Below are 23,901 nucleotides of genomic sequence, written 5' to 3'. Positions count from 1 at the left end.
GTTAAGGTGGTCTTTGGTCAAGTAGGAAACTCCATGTGATTAAGAGATTCCTATTCAAGGTTAGGGCAGTCTTTTGGAATGTGACTTATGTGGCCGTAGATTAGTGCCGGCTCCCACAGTAGATCACCCCAGTCACGTGATTTTTAAATAAGGGCTGAACTGCATTCCATTGTCCAAAGAGGGGCTTATGTGGCCAAAGCTGTACATCACCTTGTCTGCTGCATTCCACTGACCAAAAAGGAGGATAAAGGCTTATGTGACCAATCACATCATATAGAGGGTGGGATTTTTGGAGGTTCTTTGTCTGAAATGTATAAAAGCTGTGAACATTTTCAAGGGAGTGGCTCTCTCCTGCTGTGAATTTGGCTCACTGACCAGGATGGGGTCTGCTTCTCGAGATTCTAATAAATAATTCTGCTTTCTATGAGTGATCTCTAGTAGTCAATTTGGGTAGGTTTTTTTGTCCCAAAACACATCTTACTCAATCTTATTATTTATTATTTAACAAAAACTACTGAGAAAATTAGAAAGTAGTCTCGTAGAAATCAGACTTAGACCAAAACCTCACATCATAAATCAAGATAATTTCCATTCAGAACAATAACAAAAAAAAAGGTTAGCAAGAACTGACTATATTTTGCCCTTAGAGGTAGATTACATCAGATCTATCATCTTTCTTATTCTTAACATTTGTATTTTCTTAAAGCAACATAACATTCTATTTTTTTAAATTTAATTGATATCTTTCACTTTTACATAATTTTTACCCTTGAATATATTTCTCTTCTCTTCTACCCAGCAAGCCATATTTTGTAAGAAAGAGGAGAAAAAAGAGTAGATAAAATGAGTTTAACAAAACTAATGAGTTTTATAGAACTTAATCTTTCTTCTCAAACCTAACTCTGTTGAACTTTCTTATTTCTTTCAATGGCACCCACCACCTTCTCCAAGGCTATGAGCTGCAGATTCTCAGTTTACTTGATTAACTATAGGAACTTAACTAAATGGCCTACACCTTTGTTTTTCCTTGTCATAGTGACCAAGTCCAACATGGAAGAGATGATAACTACATGGAATGTCCCTCAAATATTTTTGTATCTCTGGACCAATCACTTGTCCAATAGGAGCAGGTGACCATCTTCTGACCACTTAGGTCACAGACTATGATAGTTTGTATCATTTCTTCCTGCTCAAACTAAGGAAATCCTGTCCATCCAACTTTTAACATTGCTGACATATTATTTTGTTTATTTTAGCTTATGCATCACCTGTTAGTTAATGGAATTGTTCTGTATTTGGCGTAGCTGTTCCAGAATGACTGGACATTTAGCCCTATAAAAAATAAGGCCCTGGAAGGAAGAGGGATCTCAAATTATGAGGAAGATCTGATGTCTACTTCCTTAGAAGGGACCATAGACCCTTTAATAAAGTGCCATTGGCTCAGAGCTCTGCCTGAGTCTCTATTTTTGTGAGTGGATCATTTTAATCCCACATATGTATATATGTATATGTATATGCATATACATATGTATGTATGCATAATATATACACATATAAGAAAATATCAATAAAATTCACTTTTTAAATTTGAAATGTGTGTGTACATGTACATGCACACAAGATAAATAGATATCTGAGAACTTTAAAATACAGTGGATTTTTTTTAATACAATGAATTTTAAAAGTTTGATTTTTGTTGTTGGTGGGTTTTTTTTTTAACAGATATTACAGATATTTCCACATATTTTATTCCCCAACCACTCTCAGGAATTGAACTACTACTACACAATAACAAAAACAGTGATCAAAATAAAGACCATGTCTACCAGTATACTGTCCCTACAGTAAATAATCTCAGGCTTTTAAAAAAATTCCTATCAAAAAGATTATTTTAAAACAAATGAAATATGTATCAGACTCATGTCAAATTAAAAATACTGAGATAGTGAAAGGCAATGATCTTAACTAGACCTGAAGTATTTCTCATTCTGCTTAATCCATTTTGTTTTCCTCAGTTTCCATTCTGGACCTTTTACACACTTTACTAAGAAAAAGAATTTGATAAGGATGACTCAAAGGATAGAGTGTTAGGTCTGGAGTCAGAAAGACCAGAGTTCAAATGTGATCTCAGATATTTACTGCATATATGGCCCCAGGTCACTCACTTAATCTCTGTTTATCTTAATCCACTGCAAAAGGCAATGGCAAACCACTGTAGTATCTTTGTCAAGAAAACCCCATGGAAGCTATTGGCATTCTGTGTTTGGATATAACTGAACAATGAAACAATAATGTTTCTTAGTAAGTTTAATTAAGTACTAATAAAGTTTCCTTTCTTTTGTTAAGTCTAGGAATAACTTTATACTGAAGAAATTTTATTTCTTAATATGTTTACTTGAACTTAAAAAGATGTTTTAATATGCTTTCACATTTATATAAAGTTGAAATTATGATATAAATGTCTGCCATTTAATCATGAATAAAGATATTTTTCATTACAAGAACATTTTTACATAGTTATTAATTCTTCTGGAATTCCTATTTGTTTATACTATGTGGGCCAAGTAATTGCTACAATGGATAGAGCTCTGGACCTGAACTTGTGAGTTCAACTCTAGCCTCAAACTCTCATTAGCTATGATTTTAGGTATATTAAGTGCTATATACCAAAGTTGTTATTACGGTAAGAATTTACAATATTTGTGAATTTCTTTGTAAAATTTAAAACTATGTAAGTATTGTAATTGTTGCTATTCAGCCATTCAGTCAAGGCAGACACTTCATGAGCCTTTATGGAGTTTTCCTAGCAAAGATATTAGAATAGTTAGCCACTTCCTTCTCCAGTGGATTAGGCAGAGGTAAAACAATTTGCCCAAAGTCACTCAGCTAGTGATTGTCTGAGATTAGAAATGAATTCAGAACCTCCTGACTCCAGACCTAAAGATCTATTTAGCAATCACTAAGTGCTAATTTCTCCTTGTTCAACAGATGGAATCCAAGAAGAGGTTTGCAATTTCTTGTTCCTTTAAGTCTTTCCAGTAACATAGGTAGCTTTTTTAGTTTCCATGTTCTATGGGAAAATAAATGTCTGGAATTAAAAATGTGTTCTTCTCTGGGTTTCGCATTTAAAAACTCTTCAAAAACCTGGTTCTAATCTACTTTTCCACATTGTACCCTTTGTGCACTCTGCAATCCAGTCATATCGGTTTTCTTGTTTTCCCTCACACATGATGGTGTATAATGTTCTGGGTGGGTTTCTGGGATCAGGCGTCTTTTCAGGAGAGTCACATGAATAGTCAAGGGTTAAATTCCGAATCTTTTATTATCTCTTTCAAAGTCTTGTCTCCTTTCCTGGGGCCCAGTTAGCTTTCTTAGAGGCCTGTCTCTATCCTTGGTTCCCAGAGCTTGAGCTCCCACCTGTCTTTTCTGGCTTCTGAATCTCTCCAAATGAATCCTGGCTGAGGCTCCTAGCTTATCAATCATACTGAATTTCGAGAACATCATGTTAAACTAGATAACCATTGTCTCATCAGTTCCACTTAGTACCTTGTAAGCATCCTTTGTTTCAAGTTCAGAGTTCTGGCCCATAACAATGGTGTGTCTCCCATCTATTTATTTTTCCACAAACTTATCTTTCAGGCACAAAATGTGCTCCCTCTTACTTCTGCCTCTCAGAATTCCTTATTTCCTTAAAGACATTTTGAGATCTTTCCTCACCCTTCTCTTTCCAAATGCCATTCTTTTAGGGAAAAACTAGCCAAACCCATGTTGGGGGTTGGAGACAGGATTTTATTACATTTAAAGATATAAATCCTTTTTATAAAATATAAAATTTATTAATACTGTTATAGCAATAATAAAATTGTAACAATTTTGTAATAACATTTTATAAAATAAATTAAAAATATAATAAAATCTAGATAACATTACATTTTAAAAACAAATCAATGAGATGGTCCACAGGAATCCTTTGATATGGATCAATGGTTCCCATTTCTATTTGATTTTGACATCACTGACCATAGGACTGGACGAATTCTTAAGAAAAAGGATTATTTAACTTAAACCACAAATGCCAATCATTTTAGTGTCTTTTTTCCCTTCCCAAATAACCCTGTACTCAAAATAAATATATCTTTCATGATACTAATGTATAGAGGAAGAATTATATAATAGCTGGTCCTCAAATCAAATTTTAGTTCTCTTCTGAACCTATAGCAGTATAATCCTGATTAAATTATATGACTAGAGCTCTAAACCAGAATTCCTTAACTCTGTTTCACCTGAGAAATTTTTACATGACCCTGAATATAAATGAGGTGGTCAATATAAAATACATTTTATATATATATGTGTGTGTGTGTGTACATATATATATATACATTATATGTAAGTATATTATATAAAATAACTATACAAATTAGACATTCAATGATAAATCACAAAAAATATTTTTAAATTTTTTATTAATAAAGTTTTTATTAAAGTTTTTTATTTTCAAAACATGTGCATGGATAATTTTTCAACATTGACCCTTGCAAAACCTTGTGTTCCAAATTTCCCTTCCTTCCCCTAGATGGCAAGTAATCCAATATATGTTAAATATGTTAAAATATATGTTAAATGAGATTATAAATAAATCAGAGGAATATAGGATAGTTTATCTCTTAGACTTGTGGAGGAGAAAGAAATTTGTGACCAAAGATGAACTAGAGATCATTATTGATCACAAAACAGAAAATTTTGATTACATCAAATTAAAAAGCCTTTCTACAAACAAAACTAATGCAAACAAGATTAGAAGGGAAGCAACAAACTGGTAAAACATCTTCACAGTTAAAAGTTCTGATAAAGGCCTCATTTCCAAAATATATAGAGAATTGACTCTAATTTATAAGAAATCAAGCCATTCTCCAATTGATAAATGGTCAAAGGATATGAACAGACAATTTTCAAATGATGAAATTGAAACTATTACCACTCATATGAAAGAGTGTTCCAAATAACTACTGATCAGAGAAATCCAAATTAAGACAACTCTGAGATACCACTACACACCTGTCAGATTGACTAAGATGACAGGAAAAAATAATGATGATTGTTGGAGGGGATGCGGGAAAACTGGGACACTGATACATTGCTGGTGGAGTTGTGAACAAATCCAACCATTCTGGAGAGCAATTTGGAACTATGCCCAAAAAGTTATCAAACTGTGCATACCCTTTGATCCAGCAATGCTACTACGGGGATTATACCCCAAGGAGATACTAAAGAAGGGAAAGGGACCTGTATGTACCTAAATGTTTGTGGCAGCCCTGTTTGTAGTGGCCAGAAACTGGAAAATGAATGGATGCCCATCAATTGGAGAATGGTTGGGAAAATTGTGGTATATGAATGTTATGGAATATTATTGTTCTGTAAGAAATGACCAGCAGGATGAATATAGAGAGGCTTGGAGAGACTTACATGAACTGATGCTAAGTGAAATGAGCAGAACCAGGAGATCATTATCGTTCAACAACAATACTGTATGAGGATGTATTCTGATGGAAGTGGATTTCTTCGACAAAGAGAAGATCTAACTCAGTTTCATTTGATCAATGATGGACAGAAGCAGCTACACCCAAAGAAAGAACACTGGGAAATGAATGTAAACTGTTTGCATTTTTGTTTTTCTACCTTCAACCCAATTCTCCCTGTGCAACAAGAGAACTGTTTGGTTCTGCACACATATATTGTATCTAGGATATACTATGACATATTTAACATGTATAGGACTGCTTGCCATCTGGGGGAGGGGATAGAGGGAGGGAGGGGAAAAATCGGAACAGAAGTGAGTGCGAGGGATAATGTTGTAAAAAATTACCCTGGTATGGGTTCTGTCAATAAAAAGTTATTTAAAAATAAATAAATAAATAAAATAGATGTTAAATCCAATATATGCATATATATTTATATAATTAACTTGTTGCACAAGAAAAATCAAATCAAAAAGAAAAAAAAATGAGAAAGAAAATAAAATGCAAGCTAACAACAATAAAGAAGAGTGAAAATGCTACATTGTGATCCACACTCTGTTCTCTGTGTGAACAGATGGTTCTCTTGATTACAAGATCATTGGAACTGGCCTCAATCATCTCATTGTTGGAAAGAGTCAGAAATGATCATCATATAATCTTCTTGTTGCTGTGTACAATGATCTCCTGGTTCTGCTCACTTTACTCAGCATCAGTTCATGTAAGTCTCTCCAGGCCTCTGCAAAATCATCCTGCTGATCATTTCTTATAGAACAATAATATTCCATAACATTCATATACTATAACTTATTCAGCTATTCTCCAACTGATGGGCATTCACTCAGTTTCCAATTTCTTGTCACTACAAAGAGATCTGCCACAAACATTTTTGCCCATGCAGGTCCCTTTCCCTCCTTTAAGATCTTTTTGGGATATAAGCGCAGTAATAACACTGCTGGATCAAAGGGTATGCACAATTTGAAAACTTTTTGAGCATAGTTCCAAATTGCTCTCCAGAATGGTTGGATGCATTCACAATTCCACCAACAATGTATTAGTGTCTCAGTTTTCCCACATCTCCTCCAACATTCATCATTATCTTTTCCTGTCATCTTAGCCAATCTGAGAGGTGTATAGTGGTATCTCAGAGTTGTTTTTAATTTGCATTTCTCTAATCAATAATGATTTATAGCACCTTTTCATATGACTAGAAATGGTTTCTACCTATGAAAATTTCCTGTTCATATCCTTTGACCATTTATCAATTGGAGAATGGCTTAAAAATAAATTTTAAAATAATTCTTTAGCATATATATAACGTCACCATTTACTAAACATCAACGCAAATTTGCATGCTAATGAGATGGATGTACTTGTTTATTTTATTATTAATTTGTATATTATCAAGAATTAAATTTTGGTGGAACATTTAATATTGTAAGATGTAGAGCATCTTCAATGTTTTTCAGAGTTGAATGATATTTTGATTTAATAATCATCAGTGCTAATAATACTGCTTTGTTTAAATACATAGTACAAAATGGCACAGGTATGTTTAGAGACATTTCAGAAATTGTTAGAAATTATGTCCTGAGCCCAAGCCAAAATGTATTTAATAATTTTTTTAGGAAACTTCCTGTATCTCTTGATAAGACAGCAAATTCTTCTTGAACTTTTCATGACAGATGAACTGACACTTTTATATATCAATTGAGTATGGTTTACGAACCCAATTTAAATTTTTAGAATCAAAATTATGGAAAACAAAGACTTTTATTATTTTTATATACTCATTTCTCAGTATGTATCAAATTAAGTTTATCTTTGTAATGAGATTAGGATAGCAATTCTTAGTTCAAAATAAACATGTGACAAATTCACAACGGCCATTCTCTTTACCAAAAGGGAAATTCATTTAGGACAAGAAGTTACAGATCAAAAGAAGAGATAAAATAGGCACTTGGAGTGTTAAATATGAAATAGTTTTGAGAGAGCAATAGGGTTAGCAAGAAAAAATTGGGGAGAAGCCATTAAAGGAATATGCCATGAGGTGTGAATATGCCATTGATTGACAAGGCTAAAATCCATAGAGGAGTTTAGCACCCAAAACAGTTATAACAAGGAGAGTCACTGTGAGGCATATAGGGAAGGAGGAAGGAGAAATGAAGGAAAGTCAGCAAGAGGCAAAATATTGTGGTTAACACAAAAGGGGTCCAGCAAAGCGATTTAGAACTACCCTCAAAAAATTATCAAACTATGCATACCCTTTGACCTAGCATGTTTCTACTGGGTTTATGTCCCAAATAGATCTTAAAGGAGAGAAAGGGACCCATATATGCAAAAATGTTTGTGGCAGCCTTTTTGTAGTGGCAAAAAACTGGAAACTGAATAGATACCTATCAATTGGAGAATGGTTGAATAAATTATGGTATATGAATGCTATGGAATACTATTGTTCTATAAGAAACGTGCATCAGAATGATTTCAGCGAGACCTGGAGAAACTTACATGAACTGATGCTAAGTGAAATGAGTAGAACCAAGAGATCATTATACATGGCAACAAGATTATATGATGATCAATTCTGATGGACATGGCTCTCTTCAATAATGAGATGATTCAAACCATTTGCAATTGTTCAATAATGAAGAGAGAGGTCTGTGGGAACTGAATGTGGTTCATAACATAGCATTTTCACTCTTTTCATTTTTGTTTGCTTGCATTTTATTCTGATTCTTCTTTTTTTTTAACTGGTTTGATTTGATTTTTCTTGTGCAGCACAATAGTATAAATATGTGTGTATATATTGGCTTTAACATATATTTTTAAAAAAGGGTCCAGCAAAGATGGTGCAGACCATAGGCAGATTTATAAAGGAAATATAGCCTCAGGAGAGGAGAGGAAGTACCAGGGAAGAGGTTGGTAGCTCAGAGGGAAGGATCAGGGAGGAGTCAGGTCCAGACCTGTCTAAAGATATTCTAGTCAATATCTCAAAGGTTGTTTAAAGATGCTCAGAGGTTGGAGGGATAGACAATGGAGACTGATAAGAGTTCTGTTCTTATATCACTCTATACAAATAGGATCATCTGGGACTTGGTGATACCTAATATACCCAGATAGGTTTCTTCCTGATGTAGGAAGATAATAAGTTCATTTCAAAGTCCACATCATTTAGATTTTTTTTTAATTGCTGTTATTTCCTTTTTTAGATTTTAAAGTCAAAGCTAAAACATTTTTTAAAAATTTCTATAACTCATGAGGTGAGAGGGGAATGAATTGGGAGAAATGGAAAGGGAGAAATAGAATAGTGTAAATTATCTGCCATAAAAGAGGCAAGAAAAAACTTTTACAGTGAAAGGGAAGAGGGGGAAGAGAAGATGAGTGAGTGAATCTTACTCTCATCAGAATTGGCTCAAAAAGGAAATAACATACTCTACATGGGTATAGAAATCTATCTTACTCTGATGGAAAGTAGGAGGAAAAAAGAGTTGAGGGAAGGGGAAGGGTGATAGAAGAAAGGGCATATTGGGGGAAGGAGTGGTCAGAAGCAACTTCTGAGGGAAAGAGTGAAAAGAGAGTAAATAGGAGGGAAATACAGTTAGCAAGAGTAATTGTGAATAGTATTTTGAAGCAAGTTTCTCTGATGAAGGCCTCATTTCTTAAACTGAGTCAAATTTATTTTTTAAAAAAAGAGCTATCAATTGATAAATGATTAAAAGATATGAACTATGCCCAAAGAGCTATAAAATCATGCATATCTTTTGACCTAACAATAGCACTGCTATACAAGAATCTGAAAAGAAATTAAAAGAAAGGGAAAGGATTTCAATGTACAAAAATATTTATAGCAGTTCTTTTCAGGGCAAAAATAATTGGAAACTGAGGAGATGTCCATCATTTAAGGTATAGCCAAATAAATTGTGTTATATGATTAGGATGTGACCCAACTAGAGTAAGATCTCTCAAAACAGCTGTGAAAATGAAGTAAGGATTCATTTACTCCTGAGTTGGAGTAGTCCTGAAGGTCGTTGGGCACTCAAGGGCATAACTAAATCCCCTTCCTGCTATCCTCCCCCGACATCATTTTATTCCTATCTTGATCCAATATGGGCAACTATGTACTTATTGGCCAAAGTTCAATTTCCTGGGTATTTCCCGTTTGTTTGTTTGTTTTTTAAGAATGTAAAACCCTCAACCAATGAGGATGACGGTCAGTGGTGGGAGGGGTATTTGTGTTAGGGACTATTTAAAGAGTAAAACCAGTGGATTTCTTCAACAAAGAGAAGATCTAACTCAGTTTCAATTGATCAAGGATGGACAGAAGCAGCTACACCCAAAGAAAGAACACTAGGAAATGAATGTAAACTGTTTGCATTTTTGTTTTTCTTCCCGGGTTCTTTATACCTTCTGAATCCAATTCTCCCTGAGCAACAAGAGAACTGTTCGGTTCCGCACACATACATTGTATCCAAGATTTACTGTAACCTATTTATTATGTATAGGACTGCTTGCCATCTGGGGGAGGGGGTGGAGGGAGAGAGGGAAAAATCGGAACATAAGTGAGTGCAAGGGATAATGTAAAAAATTACCCTGGCATGGGTTCTATCAATAAAAAGTTATTAAAAAAAAAAAAAGTGTAAAACCTGTCCCAAAAGGTGCCTCCTCCTTTCTATTGCTTGTCCAGCCGGAGGGGCACCGGTTTCTGGGAGTGTAATAAACTTTCATTTTGCTCCTAGAAATTATCTCCAGCTTTTTATTAAATGGTGACCACTCACCCTTCTGAGCCACAGATGGAATATTATTGTTCTTTGGGAAATGATGAGCAGGATGCTCTCAGAAAAACTGAAACACAAGCAAAGTGAAATGTACCGTGTGCAAAAGTAATAGCAATGTCGTGCTGAAAATAGCAAAATAATTATCCACAACTATTCTGAAGGACTTATAATGAAAAATCCTATCCCTATCCAGAGAAAGAACTGATTGTGTCTGAATACAGATTGAAGCATACTCTCTTTTTTATATATTTTTTTTCCTTAAAGATTTTTTGTTTTGTTTTGTTTTGGTTTTTTAGGGGTGAAATGTTTTTTTTTTTTTTTTTATAAGACTTTTATGGAAATATTTTGCATTAACTTCACAGGTGCTTTTTTAATGAGCGTTTGGGGTAGGGATAAGGGAAGAGAATCTGAACTCAAAGTTTTAAAAATAAATGTAAACAAATGCTTTAAATGTAACTAGGGAAAATAAAGATAGTTTAAATTTTTCTATAATTTATCTATATATTCTAAAAAGAATTCCTTCATCCCAGCGCCATTAGCTATTCCCAATTTATCCCCCATATAAATCACACATAATTGTTTACATAGTCATTTCCTTGTTGCCTTTCACTAAACTCCTTGACTGGAGGGTGAGTTGTACAGGCTTTTTTTTCCTCGTAGCCCCAGCGTTTATTTAGCGCCAGGACAAAAAAAAGGCAGACTCTTCCGCCCTCAAGGGACTAATCTAATTTCAGTCTGAGAGGGGAATTTTAAGAACTGGATCCCCCTAAAACTAGGGTTGATCTTTCTTTTATTTCCTTTGCCTAAAAGCAAACAGCCCGCAGCTTTCCCGCACGCTCAGGAAACGCGGAAAGAAAACTTCAAGGAGGCGTAAAAAGAAGAACAAAGCAAAGCGAGGGGGAAAGTTGTAGGAGGAAAGGGGGCGTGGCCACATTCAGCCCTCCCTCCCCGTTTCCCCGGCCCTCTGGGGACCGGAAGTCCCGCCTCGGGAAGAGGAAGTAAGTCGACGAAAGGAGGAAGCGCGAATAGGCTGAGGAGCTGAAGGTGAGGGAGGAAGAGGAGCCGCGGGTTCTTCCCGAGAGACTTTGCTTTCCGGGCATGAGTGGGCGGGGAGAGATGGGAGGAGGCAAGGAGGGGAAGGCGGGGCCTGGGACGCGAGGGAAAATCAGGAGAAGGGAAGAGCGCACACGGGAGCGGGCTCGGGGTCAACAAGGACATTGGGCTCCAGCTCCTGCGGCCCGCTAGGCCCGGACAGGTGGGTGCAGCGGCGCGTCCGGCTCTAGGAAGGGTCTCCAGAAGCGCGGACCCCCTTCTTCTTTGCCCGTCTCTCCCCCCGACCCCACCTCGGTCCTCTTGTCGCGTTCCCAGCGCCGCTTTCCTTTCCTTGGCTACCATCTGCCGGTGCTCTCTGACAAGCCCTCAGCGGGGGGGGAGGGGTAAGAGAATAGATGCCCTTCTCCTGGTGCCCGGCTTGCCCTCGTCCCTCGCTCCCCCTCCCCCCTCGCTCCCCCTCCCCCGCCCGCTGTCCTCCTCTCCGCCTGAAGGTTGTGCCTGTCTTCCCCTACCCTTCCCAAAGGCCGCTGTGTCCCGCTCCCTGGTGCCTCACCAGGCCCCGCCCCCCCCCTTAGAGATGAGGAAACTGACGCCCCAACTCTGCCTTCTCCCGTGTCACCGACTCCAGGAGAGAGCTTGACTTCCTACCACTACTGGCAGCTACTTGCGTTTTCTAACCACCCACCAGTTGTTGCCTGATACTGGGGGGCCTAAGGACCACCCTTATGAAGGTTGGCTGGGGGAAAGCTGCAGAGAATGATTTCCATCTTCCATTGACAGGCCCGATATTGAGATCTTTACTGTTCTAACAATTGAGATTTTTATATATATAGGGATAGATTGTGGCTGGAAAAGGAATCTTTTGAAGGACATCCTGTGAAACTTAATTGTCTGGGTTGTTTTTTGTTTGTTTTAAACAGATGTAGAATTGTTTTTCAAAAGTTGATTCAGACTATGGGTACGTCCACATCCACTCCTGCTGTGGCGGTGCAGGTCTCCCCTGCTTCAGAGCATGAAGCTGGTTCTCCACCTTCAGGGTGCCCGATGCACCAAAAAAAAGAAACAGGTAACTCCTCGTTTAAGAAAATCCAAAAGCCTTCTAACCCTTCTAAAATGGTTTAGACCTAAACCTTCTAGAAAACCCTTCTAAAATGGTTTAAACCTAAACCTTCTAGAAAACCCTTCTAAAATGGTTTAAACCTAAACCTTCTAGAAAACCCTTCTAAAATGGTTTAAACCTAAACCTTCTAGAAAACCCTTCTAAAATGGTTTAAAATAATAATAGCAAACTAGAGGTTCTAGACTATTGTGGCTTTACTTTAAAATAGGTGTCTTAAGATTTCATTTAATTACTACATTTTCCTCCAAATCATTATCAGGTGGGTGTATAATATTTACATTTACACACAATATGCAAATCATAGAACTTACTTTTTTTTTTTAATTTAATAGCCTTTTATTTACAGGTTATATGTATGGGTAACTTTACAGCATTAACAATTGCCAAACCTCTTGTTCCAATTTTTCACCTCTTACCCCCCCATCCCCTCCCCCAGATGGCAGGATGACCAGTAGATGTTAAGTATATTTAAATATAAATTAGACACACAATAAGTATACATGACCAAACCGTTATTTTGCTGTACAAAAAGAATCAGACTCTGAAATATTGTACAATTAGCTTGTGAAGGAAATCAAAAATGCAGGTGGGCATAAATATAGGGATTGGGAATTCAATGTAATGGTTTTTAGTCATCTCCCAGAGTTCTTTCTCTGGGCGTAGCTGGTTCAGTTCATTACTGCTCCATTGGAACTGACTTGGTTCATCTCCTTGCTGAGGATGGCCAGGTCCATCAGAACTGGTCATCATATAGTATTGTTGTTGAAGTATATAATGATCTCCTGGCCCTGCTTGTTTCACTCAGCATCAGTTCGTGTAAGTCTCTCCAGGCCTTTCTGAAATCATCCTGTTGGTCATTTCTTACAGAACAATAATATTCCATAATATTCATATACCACAATTTATTCAGCCATTCTCCAACTGATGGACATCCATTCAGTTTCCAGTTTCTAGCCACTACAAAAAGGGCTGCCACAAACATTCGTGCACATACAGGTCCCTTTCCCTTCTTTATAATCTCTTTGGGATATAATCCCAGTAGTAACACTGCTGGATCAAAGGGTATGCACAGTTTGATAACTTTTTGAGCATAGTTCCAAACTACTCTCCAAAATGGTTGGATTCGTTCACAACTCCACCAACAATGCATCAATGTCCCAGTTTTCCCGCATCCCCTCCAACAATCATCATTATTTTTTCCTGTCATCTTAGCCAACCTGACAGGTGTGTAGTGGTATCTTAGAGTTGTCTTAATTTGCATTTCTCTGATTAATAATGACTTGGAGCATCTTTTCATATGACTAGAAATAGTTTCAATTTCTTCATCTGAGAATTGTCTGTTCATATCCTTTGACCATTTTTCAATTGGAGAATGGCTTGATTTTTTATAAATTAGAGTTAATTCTCTATATATTTTGGAAATGAGGGCTTTATCAGAACCTTTGACTGTAAAAATATTTTCCCAGTTTATTGCTTCCCTTCTAATCTTGTCTGCATTAGTTTTGTTTGTACAAAAACTTTTCAGTTTGGTATAATCGAAATTTTCTATTTTGTGATCAGTAATGATCTCTAGTCCTTCTTTGGTCATAAAGACTTTCCCCTTCCACAGGTCTGAGAGGTAAACTATCCTATGTTCCTCTAATTTATTTATAATCTCATTCTTTATGCCTAGGTCATGAACCCATTTTGACCTTATCTTGGTGTACGGTGTTAAGTATGGATCAATGCCTAGTTTCTGCCATATTAGTTTCCAATTTTCCCAGCAATTTTTGTCAAACAGTAAAGAACTTATTTTTTAAAACTTATCTTAGTATTTGTTTACTTCCAAATGGATTATCTTAACACAAAGCTGAATTTTATCTCATATGTATTTACTATTGTAGTTGACTGGACTCTTTCTCTAGAATTTTATCTCATATGTATTTACTATTGTAGTTGACTGAACTCTTTCTCTAGATGAAAAGTGAACATGAAGAGATTAATATTTTACTTTGGAATTTCCCTCATCATTATGAGGATGTATAGAATGAAAGTATATGAATTGGTCTGTGATTTCTGTTTCAACGTGTTGAGAATATAAGCTTAGGAATTTCCATGCTTTATATTTCATTTTGTCAGTCAACAAACATTTGTTAAGCACTGTTCTTGGTAGACACTATGATAGGCATTGGGGATACAAATAAAAAATTTGTGTAAAATATATTGAGTACCGGGGCATTTTTGAAGGTAGCATTTGACCTTAGGCAAGTCACTTTTAACTTGCCTCAAACAAATCCCTAAGATCTATCTCCCGAGTCACAGATGAGTTGCATTTTGGTGGTATAGGTAGTTCTTTCTGGTGGTAGAGCTATGGAAATCATTGCTTTTTCCCTTAAGATAAAACCATGCCACAGTTAACTCTTAAAACTTGCATGAATACCAGCCAAATAACCACATTTTGCTTGAAGCTAAAGGTTTTCAGAGTGCTGAAATTAGCATTCCACTCTTAGGTCAGATTCACAATGGAGGATTGTGTTTCCTTCCATTACAAATGGACATTTAATGACTTGTTGAGTTCAGTCATTCATAATCATTCTTGTATCTTCTCTCTTCTCAGGAAAGAATTTTTTGAATTATTATGATTTAGTGTTTTTGGAATTATATTATTTTGAATTATTTTGCTCTTAGGTCTTTTGTGGGAAGCACTAATTTCTGAGACTAGGGAAAGAAGTCTATTTTAAACTTTATTTACCTTACGTAGGTCTTGCCCCTCCAAAACAAACAAACAAAAAAAAAGCTTCTCCCCCTCTCCCCCCAAAATATTGTGCCATTTCTTCTGCCTTTCTTAAAATAAAAGATGGGGCTGGGCTTAGTGTCGCATATGTATAATGCCTGCTATCAGATTAATTTAAGGTTGACAGAGTTCTGAGTGAGAGTGGGTTCAGCTGATTTCGTTGTCCATACTAAGTTTTACATTAAAGATGAACTTTGGTAATACTGTATTAGATTGCCTAATTAAGCCCAGGTTAGAAAAATGGAACACATCAAAGCTCCCTTTATTTCCAACATGAAAGAACAAAACAAAACAGAATGAAAGTTTGTGCAGGTCCTTCAGGATCTGTTCACTCTTCCTTGGATACCATCACTATCTTTCACATACATATTAGGAATTTAGGAATCCTTCCCCATTGACTAAAAATACTCAGTCATATAAGTAAGTTTAGCAGTTTGGGGGTTGAGTTGCAGTGTTCCTTCTCTTATTTCCTTGGTTCTGATTTTTGTTTTTAAAAATTAAAATGTGTGACTTTGAATTATATATAGTCTGACTCTGAAATTTGAGGATTAGAGCACCAGATCTGTCAACCTTTGCGTTATATGATGGTCTTTAGTATCCATTCTGATTCTGCTATTGTTTTTAGTCTTTAAGTTCATGTAAAAAAAATACACTCTCCTTCTATGCTCTGGGCCTTTATAGAGCTTTGATTCTCCCTGCACTACCTAACTCTGGCCCCAAATTAAGATAAGTATGTTACTCTAATGAGTACTAAGATTCTCATCATTTATGATTTTTTTTAATTTTTTAAAAATTTCAGGTTGTCCATTAAATATAAATTCATCTGACAAAACTTGTGAAAGTCAATCGAATTCAGTACCTGCACATCAAGATCGAGCATATGAATATGTGGAATGTCCTGTATCATCAGCTGCCTATCAAAATAAAGATGATATAGATCCTTCAAACATGGTATGTTTGATACTAATAATTAAAATTTGATTTATGTGAGTTTCCCATACAGGAAATTGCATATAACATATACTAAAGTTAAATTATCTGTTTTAAGACATGGTAACAAAGAGATAACAAGAGTTAGCCATTGCCTACAGAAAGCAAAGTTGGAACCCCGGTAAAAATTTGTTGGAGGACATGATTTGAAGGCAAACAGGCAGCATGGATAAGTTGCAGTCAGCATCAATGTTGACGATGTACATATCTTTGAGCTCAGTCTCGAATTCGAATTTAATCTTTAAGTCAGAAATGTTACTAATTTGAATTGGTTTTTAGAAGTGTGTTTATCTGGCATATCTTCCTTCATATTGGAAAAAGCCACAAATAAAAGCCAACTAGTGCTACTTTAAAGTCTAGTAATCTTTCAGCCCTTTTCTGTATTAGAGAAAAAGTTGCGCTCTCCAACTCCTGATATGGAAAGATTGACCTCTAATTAATTTATAGGATGAAAAGCAGCAGCACATAAAGAATATTGAAGGAGCGGGGTGGGGGGGGGGGAAGGGAAGAGGGAATGTAATTCATTTGAAAGTCTTCATGACTTGGAAAAATGAACAATTATTTTTGCAACACTTTTGTTAAATAGTTACATACTTGGAATTTATATCTCATATATTCCCTAAAAGGATTTGAAGAGCTTACTGAAATTAAGTATAGAAAAATAATAATACAAAATTACTAGCCCGAGGACAAACATTTGTTAAGCACTTAAACTTCATGGAAGAGGTAGAGAAATTGACGCTACTATGAACTTAACATAAGTTTAATTTATTGCAACTAATCACTTAGTTCTAAGCTTGCTGATAACTAAGACAAAACATCTCAGGCTAATACATATTTTGTGATAAAAGGAAGCATGCATTTTACTTAGGATAAGCTTTCCTGGCACTAGATTTTGGAAGCATTTATTATTTGTATCTTTCATAGAAGAGGTATAATGCTCAAACATCTTCAACTATAATTAAATCCCAAAACAAAATTCCTCAAATGATCATTTCTTCTTATATTAACCTATCTTAGCCCAAACCATTATCTGAATCTTGTTAAAGGGGATTCAAATAATTTGGCTTGGTTAAGTTGCTTTCTTTTTATTTGGTCATAGTTTTTCACAAAAAAGCTTTGAGCTTGCTTAGATATTTAGACCTAAGTTGAAGTTGAAATATCCAACAAGTTCCATGCTAAACAGCATGAAAAAGGTCTTTTGTTTTATGAGCTATTGTATTGTTCTGTTAAAATTACAAAATTGAAACTATACATTTAGAAAACACCATTCATGGTATATAATTATATCTTTTGTGATGGGGAATAAGTGTTTATTAAGTGCCTATTACATGCCAGGCACTCAGATAAGGAGGAAAATGAGACAGGTAAAGTAACTTTTCCAGCATTATAACTTTTTTTTTTTTACAAGTGTACATTTCTAATTTTTAATATCTTACAAATATTTATATCTTATAATATTTCATAATTCCATCTATGTCTTATATCTTTAAAAAATACTAGCTTATAATTTGACATTTTAAACCAGGAAATTTAGCAAGTGTGTATAATAGAGAAGAAATAACTATTGGGGAAAAATAATTTATGTTTGATTTTCTTGGGTTGTTTAAAATACATAATTATTATTGAGTACAGATAGTATGAAGTATTGGGAAATTTAGTGTGAGAAGTTATTCAATAAATAATGAGCTTATATGATTGATGAGTCATACTCACCCAAAGGGGGTCAAACTACAATTTTAGTAATTTAGCAGTTGATCTTTATGTTTGTAACTATTTTTGTATCAGAACTTTCCCAATGTTTAAAAAATCTCTGCAATCTCATTGTTTTGTTTAGATGCCGCCGCCTAATCAGACTCCAGCACCTGGTCAGCCATTTGCATTGTCAACTGTTAGGGAAGAATCATCAATTCCTAGGGCAGATTCAGATAAAAAGTGGGTTTACCCTTCTGAACAGATGTTTTGGAATGCCATGTTAAGAAAAGGGTAGGTAAATAAAGTAGAATGTGAGTGTAATTTAAAACATATTTCCTACCCCACTTCTCCCACATACCCCCTCCTGAGGCAGTTGGAGTTAAGTGACTTACCCAAGGTCACACAGCTAGGACACTCATTAAGTGTCTGAGACGGGATTTGAACTGTGCTCCTCCTGACTTTAGGGCTGGTGCTCTATCCACTGTGACACCTAGCTGCCCCTCTGCTCCACTTTTCAAAAGATTTCTTTAACAATTGAATGGGGAAATAATGAGATCTGATCATCATGTAGATTTTCTCTTAAGGCCTTTTCTTGGACTAAGCCACAACATCATGGCCACTGTTTTCTTATTAAAGCTAAATCCCTTTTAAGGTTTGCCTTTTGGGGTTAGTCTGCTAAACTTCTCCATGGATTTAGCCTGCCAATGTACTTCCCACTTGTTGGCTTCATCTCTTTAATGACTTCTTCCTCTTGATTGTGAGTTCTTCTGGGGAACTTGCCTTTCCTCTTAATTGTTAAAACTACTTTCCTTGCTAATTCCTGTGTGTTATTCATATAATAAAATAGCAAAACCTTAGTTAAAAAATGTTTCGAGAGGATTGGGTTTTGGGGGGGTTTTTTGGTTGGTTTGTTTGTTTGGTAACTTGCTAATATTTTGTAGCTTGTTAAATATATGTTTATTTGTGTGTATAAAATTTGTACAAAAATATGAAAATTTCCTTTCAGCTAATATACTGAATAAATTTGGGCTTGTTTGTAAATATTCATTATGTATTCTTCAACTGTACAAGTAAGAAAATGCTTAAGAATCAAAGCATGGAACCAAATAATTAGCTTAATTGCTTGTATGTATATTGTGTATTACTTATCAAAAAATGTGCATTGATTAATTTTATAGCAGATTTTAAAGTAATCAATATTTTCTAAAAAATACCTTTTTTTTTTTTAAACTAGATGGAAGTGGAAAGATGATGATATTAGTCAGAAAGATATGTATAATATTATTAAGATTCACAATCAGAATAATGAACAGGCTTGGAAGGAGATTTTGAAGTGGGAAGCTCTTCATGCCATGTAAGTACATGTATGACAAACTTTTAATGAATCCTATGAGCATTTTCTCGGATTTATACCCATTTGTAAATTGCCATTAGGAAAGGAAAGAGAGAATAAGCATTTATTAGACACTTATTATGTGCCAGATATTGCACTCTGCACTTTATAAACATTGGCTCATTTTGACTCTCACAAGAGTCCTAGAAGGGGGAAGTTACTATTGTTATCTCTATTTTACAACTAAATTGAGAAGTGAAGTGACTTATACAGGTTCATGCAGCTATTAAGTATTTGAGGCTGAATTCAAGTCTTCAAGTATTCTTCATCTACTGTACCCTTCAGCTGCCTTTCTTTAGAGTTTGAATGTTTCTATTTCAGATAGTATAATCATAATAATCTTAAGGTATAATCTGCTAATTTCATTATTAATGTGGGGCAGAATAGATGGAATAAAAATAATAGATAACTCAAACTCACTTTTAGCCAATTATTTTGACTTCCTATCCAATTGTATTTTCTGTTCTTCCTATATCAAGCTTCTCTTCTTTCCATACAGTTGCCAAAGTCATACTCCAGTACTATAGGTCTGACCATGTACACACAATATTACTCCACAAATTCTAGCCACCTCCTCTTACTTCTTAAAGAAATGTAAAATTCTCTTTTTGGAAGTCAAAGTGCTTTACAACTTGGTTTCCACCTACCATTCCAGGCTTGTTGTATGTTCCTTCAAGGTTACTTTCTGTTTTCCTACGTGGGCCTATTGTCTCCCTTGATTTTGTATGCCTTGTCCATATTGATGGTTAATAAGTATTGATTTACTTGCAAAATTGTCATTGTTATTCAACAGACATTTAAAAAGTTATTGCATGCTTTAGAATTACTAGGAGGAACTTTGAATTTTATTTTCAGTTCCTTAATCATTCTGTAGAAGAGATTAAACCTGAAAGAAGAGAAAAAGAACAAAGCCAAGGCTTAAGATAAATAAATAAGCAAGCATTGGATAGCAAATAAGACGTATTTCTTGAATTTTGTTATACTTTGGATTCTTCCTTCTTCCTAGCACACAGCAAAGGGAAGCATCAAAATTCAGCCATATCTTTGTCATTGCAGTAGTTAAAAGGATAAAGTTGCATAATTTACTCAATATTTTTTGTCTTCACCTCATGCAGTCTTCTTATGCATGCCTAACTTTGTATTTCTAAAAATCTATTTCTTGAACTTTACTTCCTAGAACAATTTTGATTTTCTCAGACCATCTCTAGTCATAATTAATTCTTTACCATATTAGAGAATATTTTCTGCCATTAGGAGTGATTTGAAAAGAAAAAAAAAAATCTTCATAGATTTTCTATACTTTCATTATATTATTTAGTTCTTAGGATCTTAGATTTAGAGTGGGGAGGGACCATAGAAGGATTATGATGATGATGATAATGTTGTTGTTAATGGCTAGGATTTGTAGAATATTGTAAAATACTATCTGCAAATATTACATTATATTTTTACAAGTTAAGGACATATTTTAATTGGTTGTCATTTCATTTGTATTTGCAGTGAGTGTCCATGTGGGCCAACACTGATCCGATTTGGAGGTAAAGCTAAGGACTATTCACCAAGAGCCAGAATTCGCTCATGGATGGGGTAGGTTGCAGTCCAGAAATTCTTTTAATGGTTTTAAGGCTGCATATGGTTCTGAAATTTACCCAGAATATTATAAAATGTGAACTAAAATTTGTTTGTTTGTTTGTCTTTAAAAAGGATAGGAAGTATTACTTGAATTCTCTTTTGAAACCTTAATATCTTAGAAAAGGTACATATTCTTTCTATATATTGTATGTTTTAATCCCTTTTCTAAAGACTGGCTTGTCCTGGGATATATAAGGATGTATGTTAATTAGCAATTATTGATTGCTTTCTTGTACAAAAGTTCAGAAGTTGTTCATTAAACTTGTGTATATTGTATATACTTACCTTTAGAATATATGTTCAGGATTGGCTCCTTCATTAAAAAAACAGTAGTTTAGCACATTTTAAACATGCTTATCTATAGAAGAATATCATTGGCGCTAAACCAACTGTATTGAATTTGGCTTAAAGCATTTAATAGAGACCAACCTAAGCTAATTCAATTCAACAGATATTTATTATGCCCTTAGGATAGGTATAGCAGTGTACTAAACATCATCTTGAGGTGATTGAGAGAAGCTTCACTTAGAAGGTGCTACTGTAATTAAACACTGGAGACATAGAAAAATTTCAGTAGGTGGCTATGGTAGAAGATTTAATTTCCCATAACTAGAGATGGCATAAAGAAAGACAAATGTAGAAGGTAGAAGAGTAGCAGGTGGGTGAATAACCTCACTTGCCTGAAGATAGACTGCATGTAGAGGAATGTATAATAGTAAGACTATAGAATAAGTTGGGGTTATATTGTAGAAGGCTTTGAATTTCAGGCCAAGGAGTTTATGCAGTATTAATTTGGTTAAGCCACACAAGGTTTTTGAGCAAAGTAATAATCTCTTCCTCTATAGTTGAGAAGATTTTCATAACTAGAGAGAAATTGGGTTGGGAGAGTTTGGAAGCAGGAGGATCAATAAGGAGTGTTTATTTTCTTTCTTTCTTTCTTTTTTTTAATAATAATCAGGGTGAGGAATGAGATCCTGAATTAGATGGTGAGAATAGATAATGAAAAAGTAAAAATCAGTAGAATTTGATAACGTTCTCATTCATTCTTGACATAAAATCATAAATTTTATTCTAGATATTTGAAGTATGTCAACTTGTAGGTATGGAGAGAAATTTTGATAGAAATATGGAAATGTGAAACTTGAGCTTTTCACAAGAGTTTAGAGCTAGAGCTGGAAATTTGGAAGTCAGAAGATATGAAAGTGGATAATGAGCTCAAAATAAGAGGGCTAAGCAGTCCCCAAGTTTAGGAGATAGAAGGAAGAGAAACCAGTGAATATGAAAAAGGAGTAATGAGACAAGTAGAAAGGGAAAAGAGATTTCAGCTGCATAAGTAGAAGAGAGAGTAAAAAGAAACTGATACCAATTTGATTTAAGTAACATCTTTAAATGAAAATTGTCATAAAGAAGTACATTTTTCATCCTCAGAGATCTCTAAACAAGCCAAATGCTCTATTGGTTAAAAATGTTATAAAGGAAATGCTGTCATGTATGGGGTTGAATGAGTTCTAATCAATTTATATTCTGTGTTTCTCAGGAGGAAGAAAGAATTGCTAAAATTATCTGTTATTGTGAAGACAGGGGCCATTATGTGTGGAAAAAGTTCATTGAACTAGACAGTGAGGTTGTTATTTTGGAGTTGAATATTAAAATAGAGGACTTGGGCTAGGATTGTTTGTCAAATATTTGGTTTTAGAATTATTAGGATTATATTGCTCTTATACTTTCTGCATCTTAACTATGGGTGACATTGTGAACCCCAAAACTTTCTTCACAGGTTTGTCTTTTTCATTTCCTACTCTCAGGGGATTAACTCACATTTGAGTATGACTTATTACTGTGCTAAATGATTCATATATCTACATTTCCTGCACTAACTTTTACTCCATTCACATATTTCTGGTTGCCTGTACAACTTTTTCACTTAACATGTCAGGCTTCTGCATCTTTGCTCCTAAAATTGACTCCTACTAGTTTTTTTTTCAGGAGTAGCAACATTTTTTGATTTTGGTCCTCATCACTTCTACCACTTGGACTTTTTCAGACTCTTAATCAGTTAATCAATGAATTATCATAGCAGTCTCTGTCTTGCTTTTCTACCTCTATTCTCTTCTCTGTACCCTTGTCTGTCTAAACTATATAAACCGTGTTCTCACTGTTAGTTCTCTGCTCAACAGCATATAGTAGCTATCCTCATTCTACTATGTCAAGTCCATTTTTTTCCTGCCTGGCTTTCAAGGTCCTTGATAATTTGTCCCTACCCTATCTATCCAACATCAGTTCTACTAATCTCATTAATCCAGTGAAGCTGGTCTCATTTCACTAGACTTAAAAATATTGTACCTTATTCCCATATACTTTACTTTTTCTTCCCTGCTGGTACGCTTTCCTGTAATTTTTCTTCCTTTTCTATCTGACCTGAATCCTTCAGAGTCAAGTTGTAGTCTCAGTTCTCCCATATGAGACCACCTTCCCCTGACAGCTACTGCCTACATTGCATTTAATATCCCCCCACGTCTGCTTATTTGATATTATATGGTTCTCTGTTTTCTGTGTTTTATTTCTGCAAATAATTGGTAACTTCCTTGAGGACAATGTAAGTGTTATAAATACTTAACGACTTAATTGATCATGCAGAGCCTATACTGACTAGCATGTTTTCATTTCAGATATGAATTACCTTTTGACAGACATGACTGGATTGTTAATCGTTGTGGAACAGAAGTTAGATATGTTATTGATTATTATGATGGTGGAGAAGTAAATAAGGACTATCAGTTTACCATCTTGGACGTCCGTCCTGCTTTTGATTCTCTTACAGCTGTTTGGGACAGAATGAAAGTGGCATGGTGGCGCTGGACTTCATAACCATTGTTTCATTTTATTTCAAAAAAGAAAACTGTTATTTCCTTTTAAAGAGACACATTAAACTATTTTCTCAATTTAATGTTGAA

The 23,901-nt window shown here is 35.1% G+C and overlaps 1 protein-coding gene across 4 annotated transcripts; it reads left to right on the top strand.

Moving 5' to 3' along the window:
* The first annotated feature begins 11,254 nt into the window (after positions 1 to 11,254).
* LOC100924913 (cytochrome c-type heme lyase) lies at positions 11,255 to 23,901 on the top strand. 4 transcript variants are annotated; one of them, XM_031959004.1, is made up of 7 exons: positions 11,255 to 11,335; positions 12,265 to 12,410; positions 16,037 to 16,188; positions 18,065 to 18,213; positions 19,157 to 19,276; positions 20,816 to 20,902; positions 23,617 to 23,901. In XM_031959004.1, the coding sequence occupies exons 2-7, from the start codon at positions 12,299 to 12,301 to the stop codon at positions 23,813 to 23,815; spliced, it is 819 nt and encodes a 272-aa protein (XP_031814864.1). In that variant the 5' UTR covers positions 11,255 to 11,335; positions 12,265 to 12,298; the 3' UTR covers positions 23,816 to 23,901. The 4 variants fall into 4 exon arrangements, with proteins under 4 accessions (XP_031814864.1, XP_031814866.1, XP_012401548.2 ...); XM_031959006.1 differs by lacking the exons at positions 11,255 to 11,335; positions 23,617 to 23,901 and adding exons at positions 11,414 to 11,546; positions 22,485 to 23,610; XM_012546094.3 differs by lacking the exon at positions 11,255 to 11,335 and adding an exon at positions 11,422 to 11,546.

Source organism: Sarcophilus harrisii, chromosome 3 (genome assembly GCF_902635505.1).
Source record: "Sarcophilus harrisii chromosome 3, mSarHar1.11, whole genome shotgun sequence".
Lineage (NCBI taxonomy): Eukaryota > Metazoa > Chordata > Mammalia > Dasyuromorphia > Dasyuridae > Sarcophilus > Sarcophilus harrisii.
Note: the sequence above shows the minus strand (reverse complement) of the source record. Positions and strands in the feature narration are given on the sequence as shown.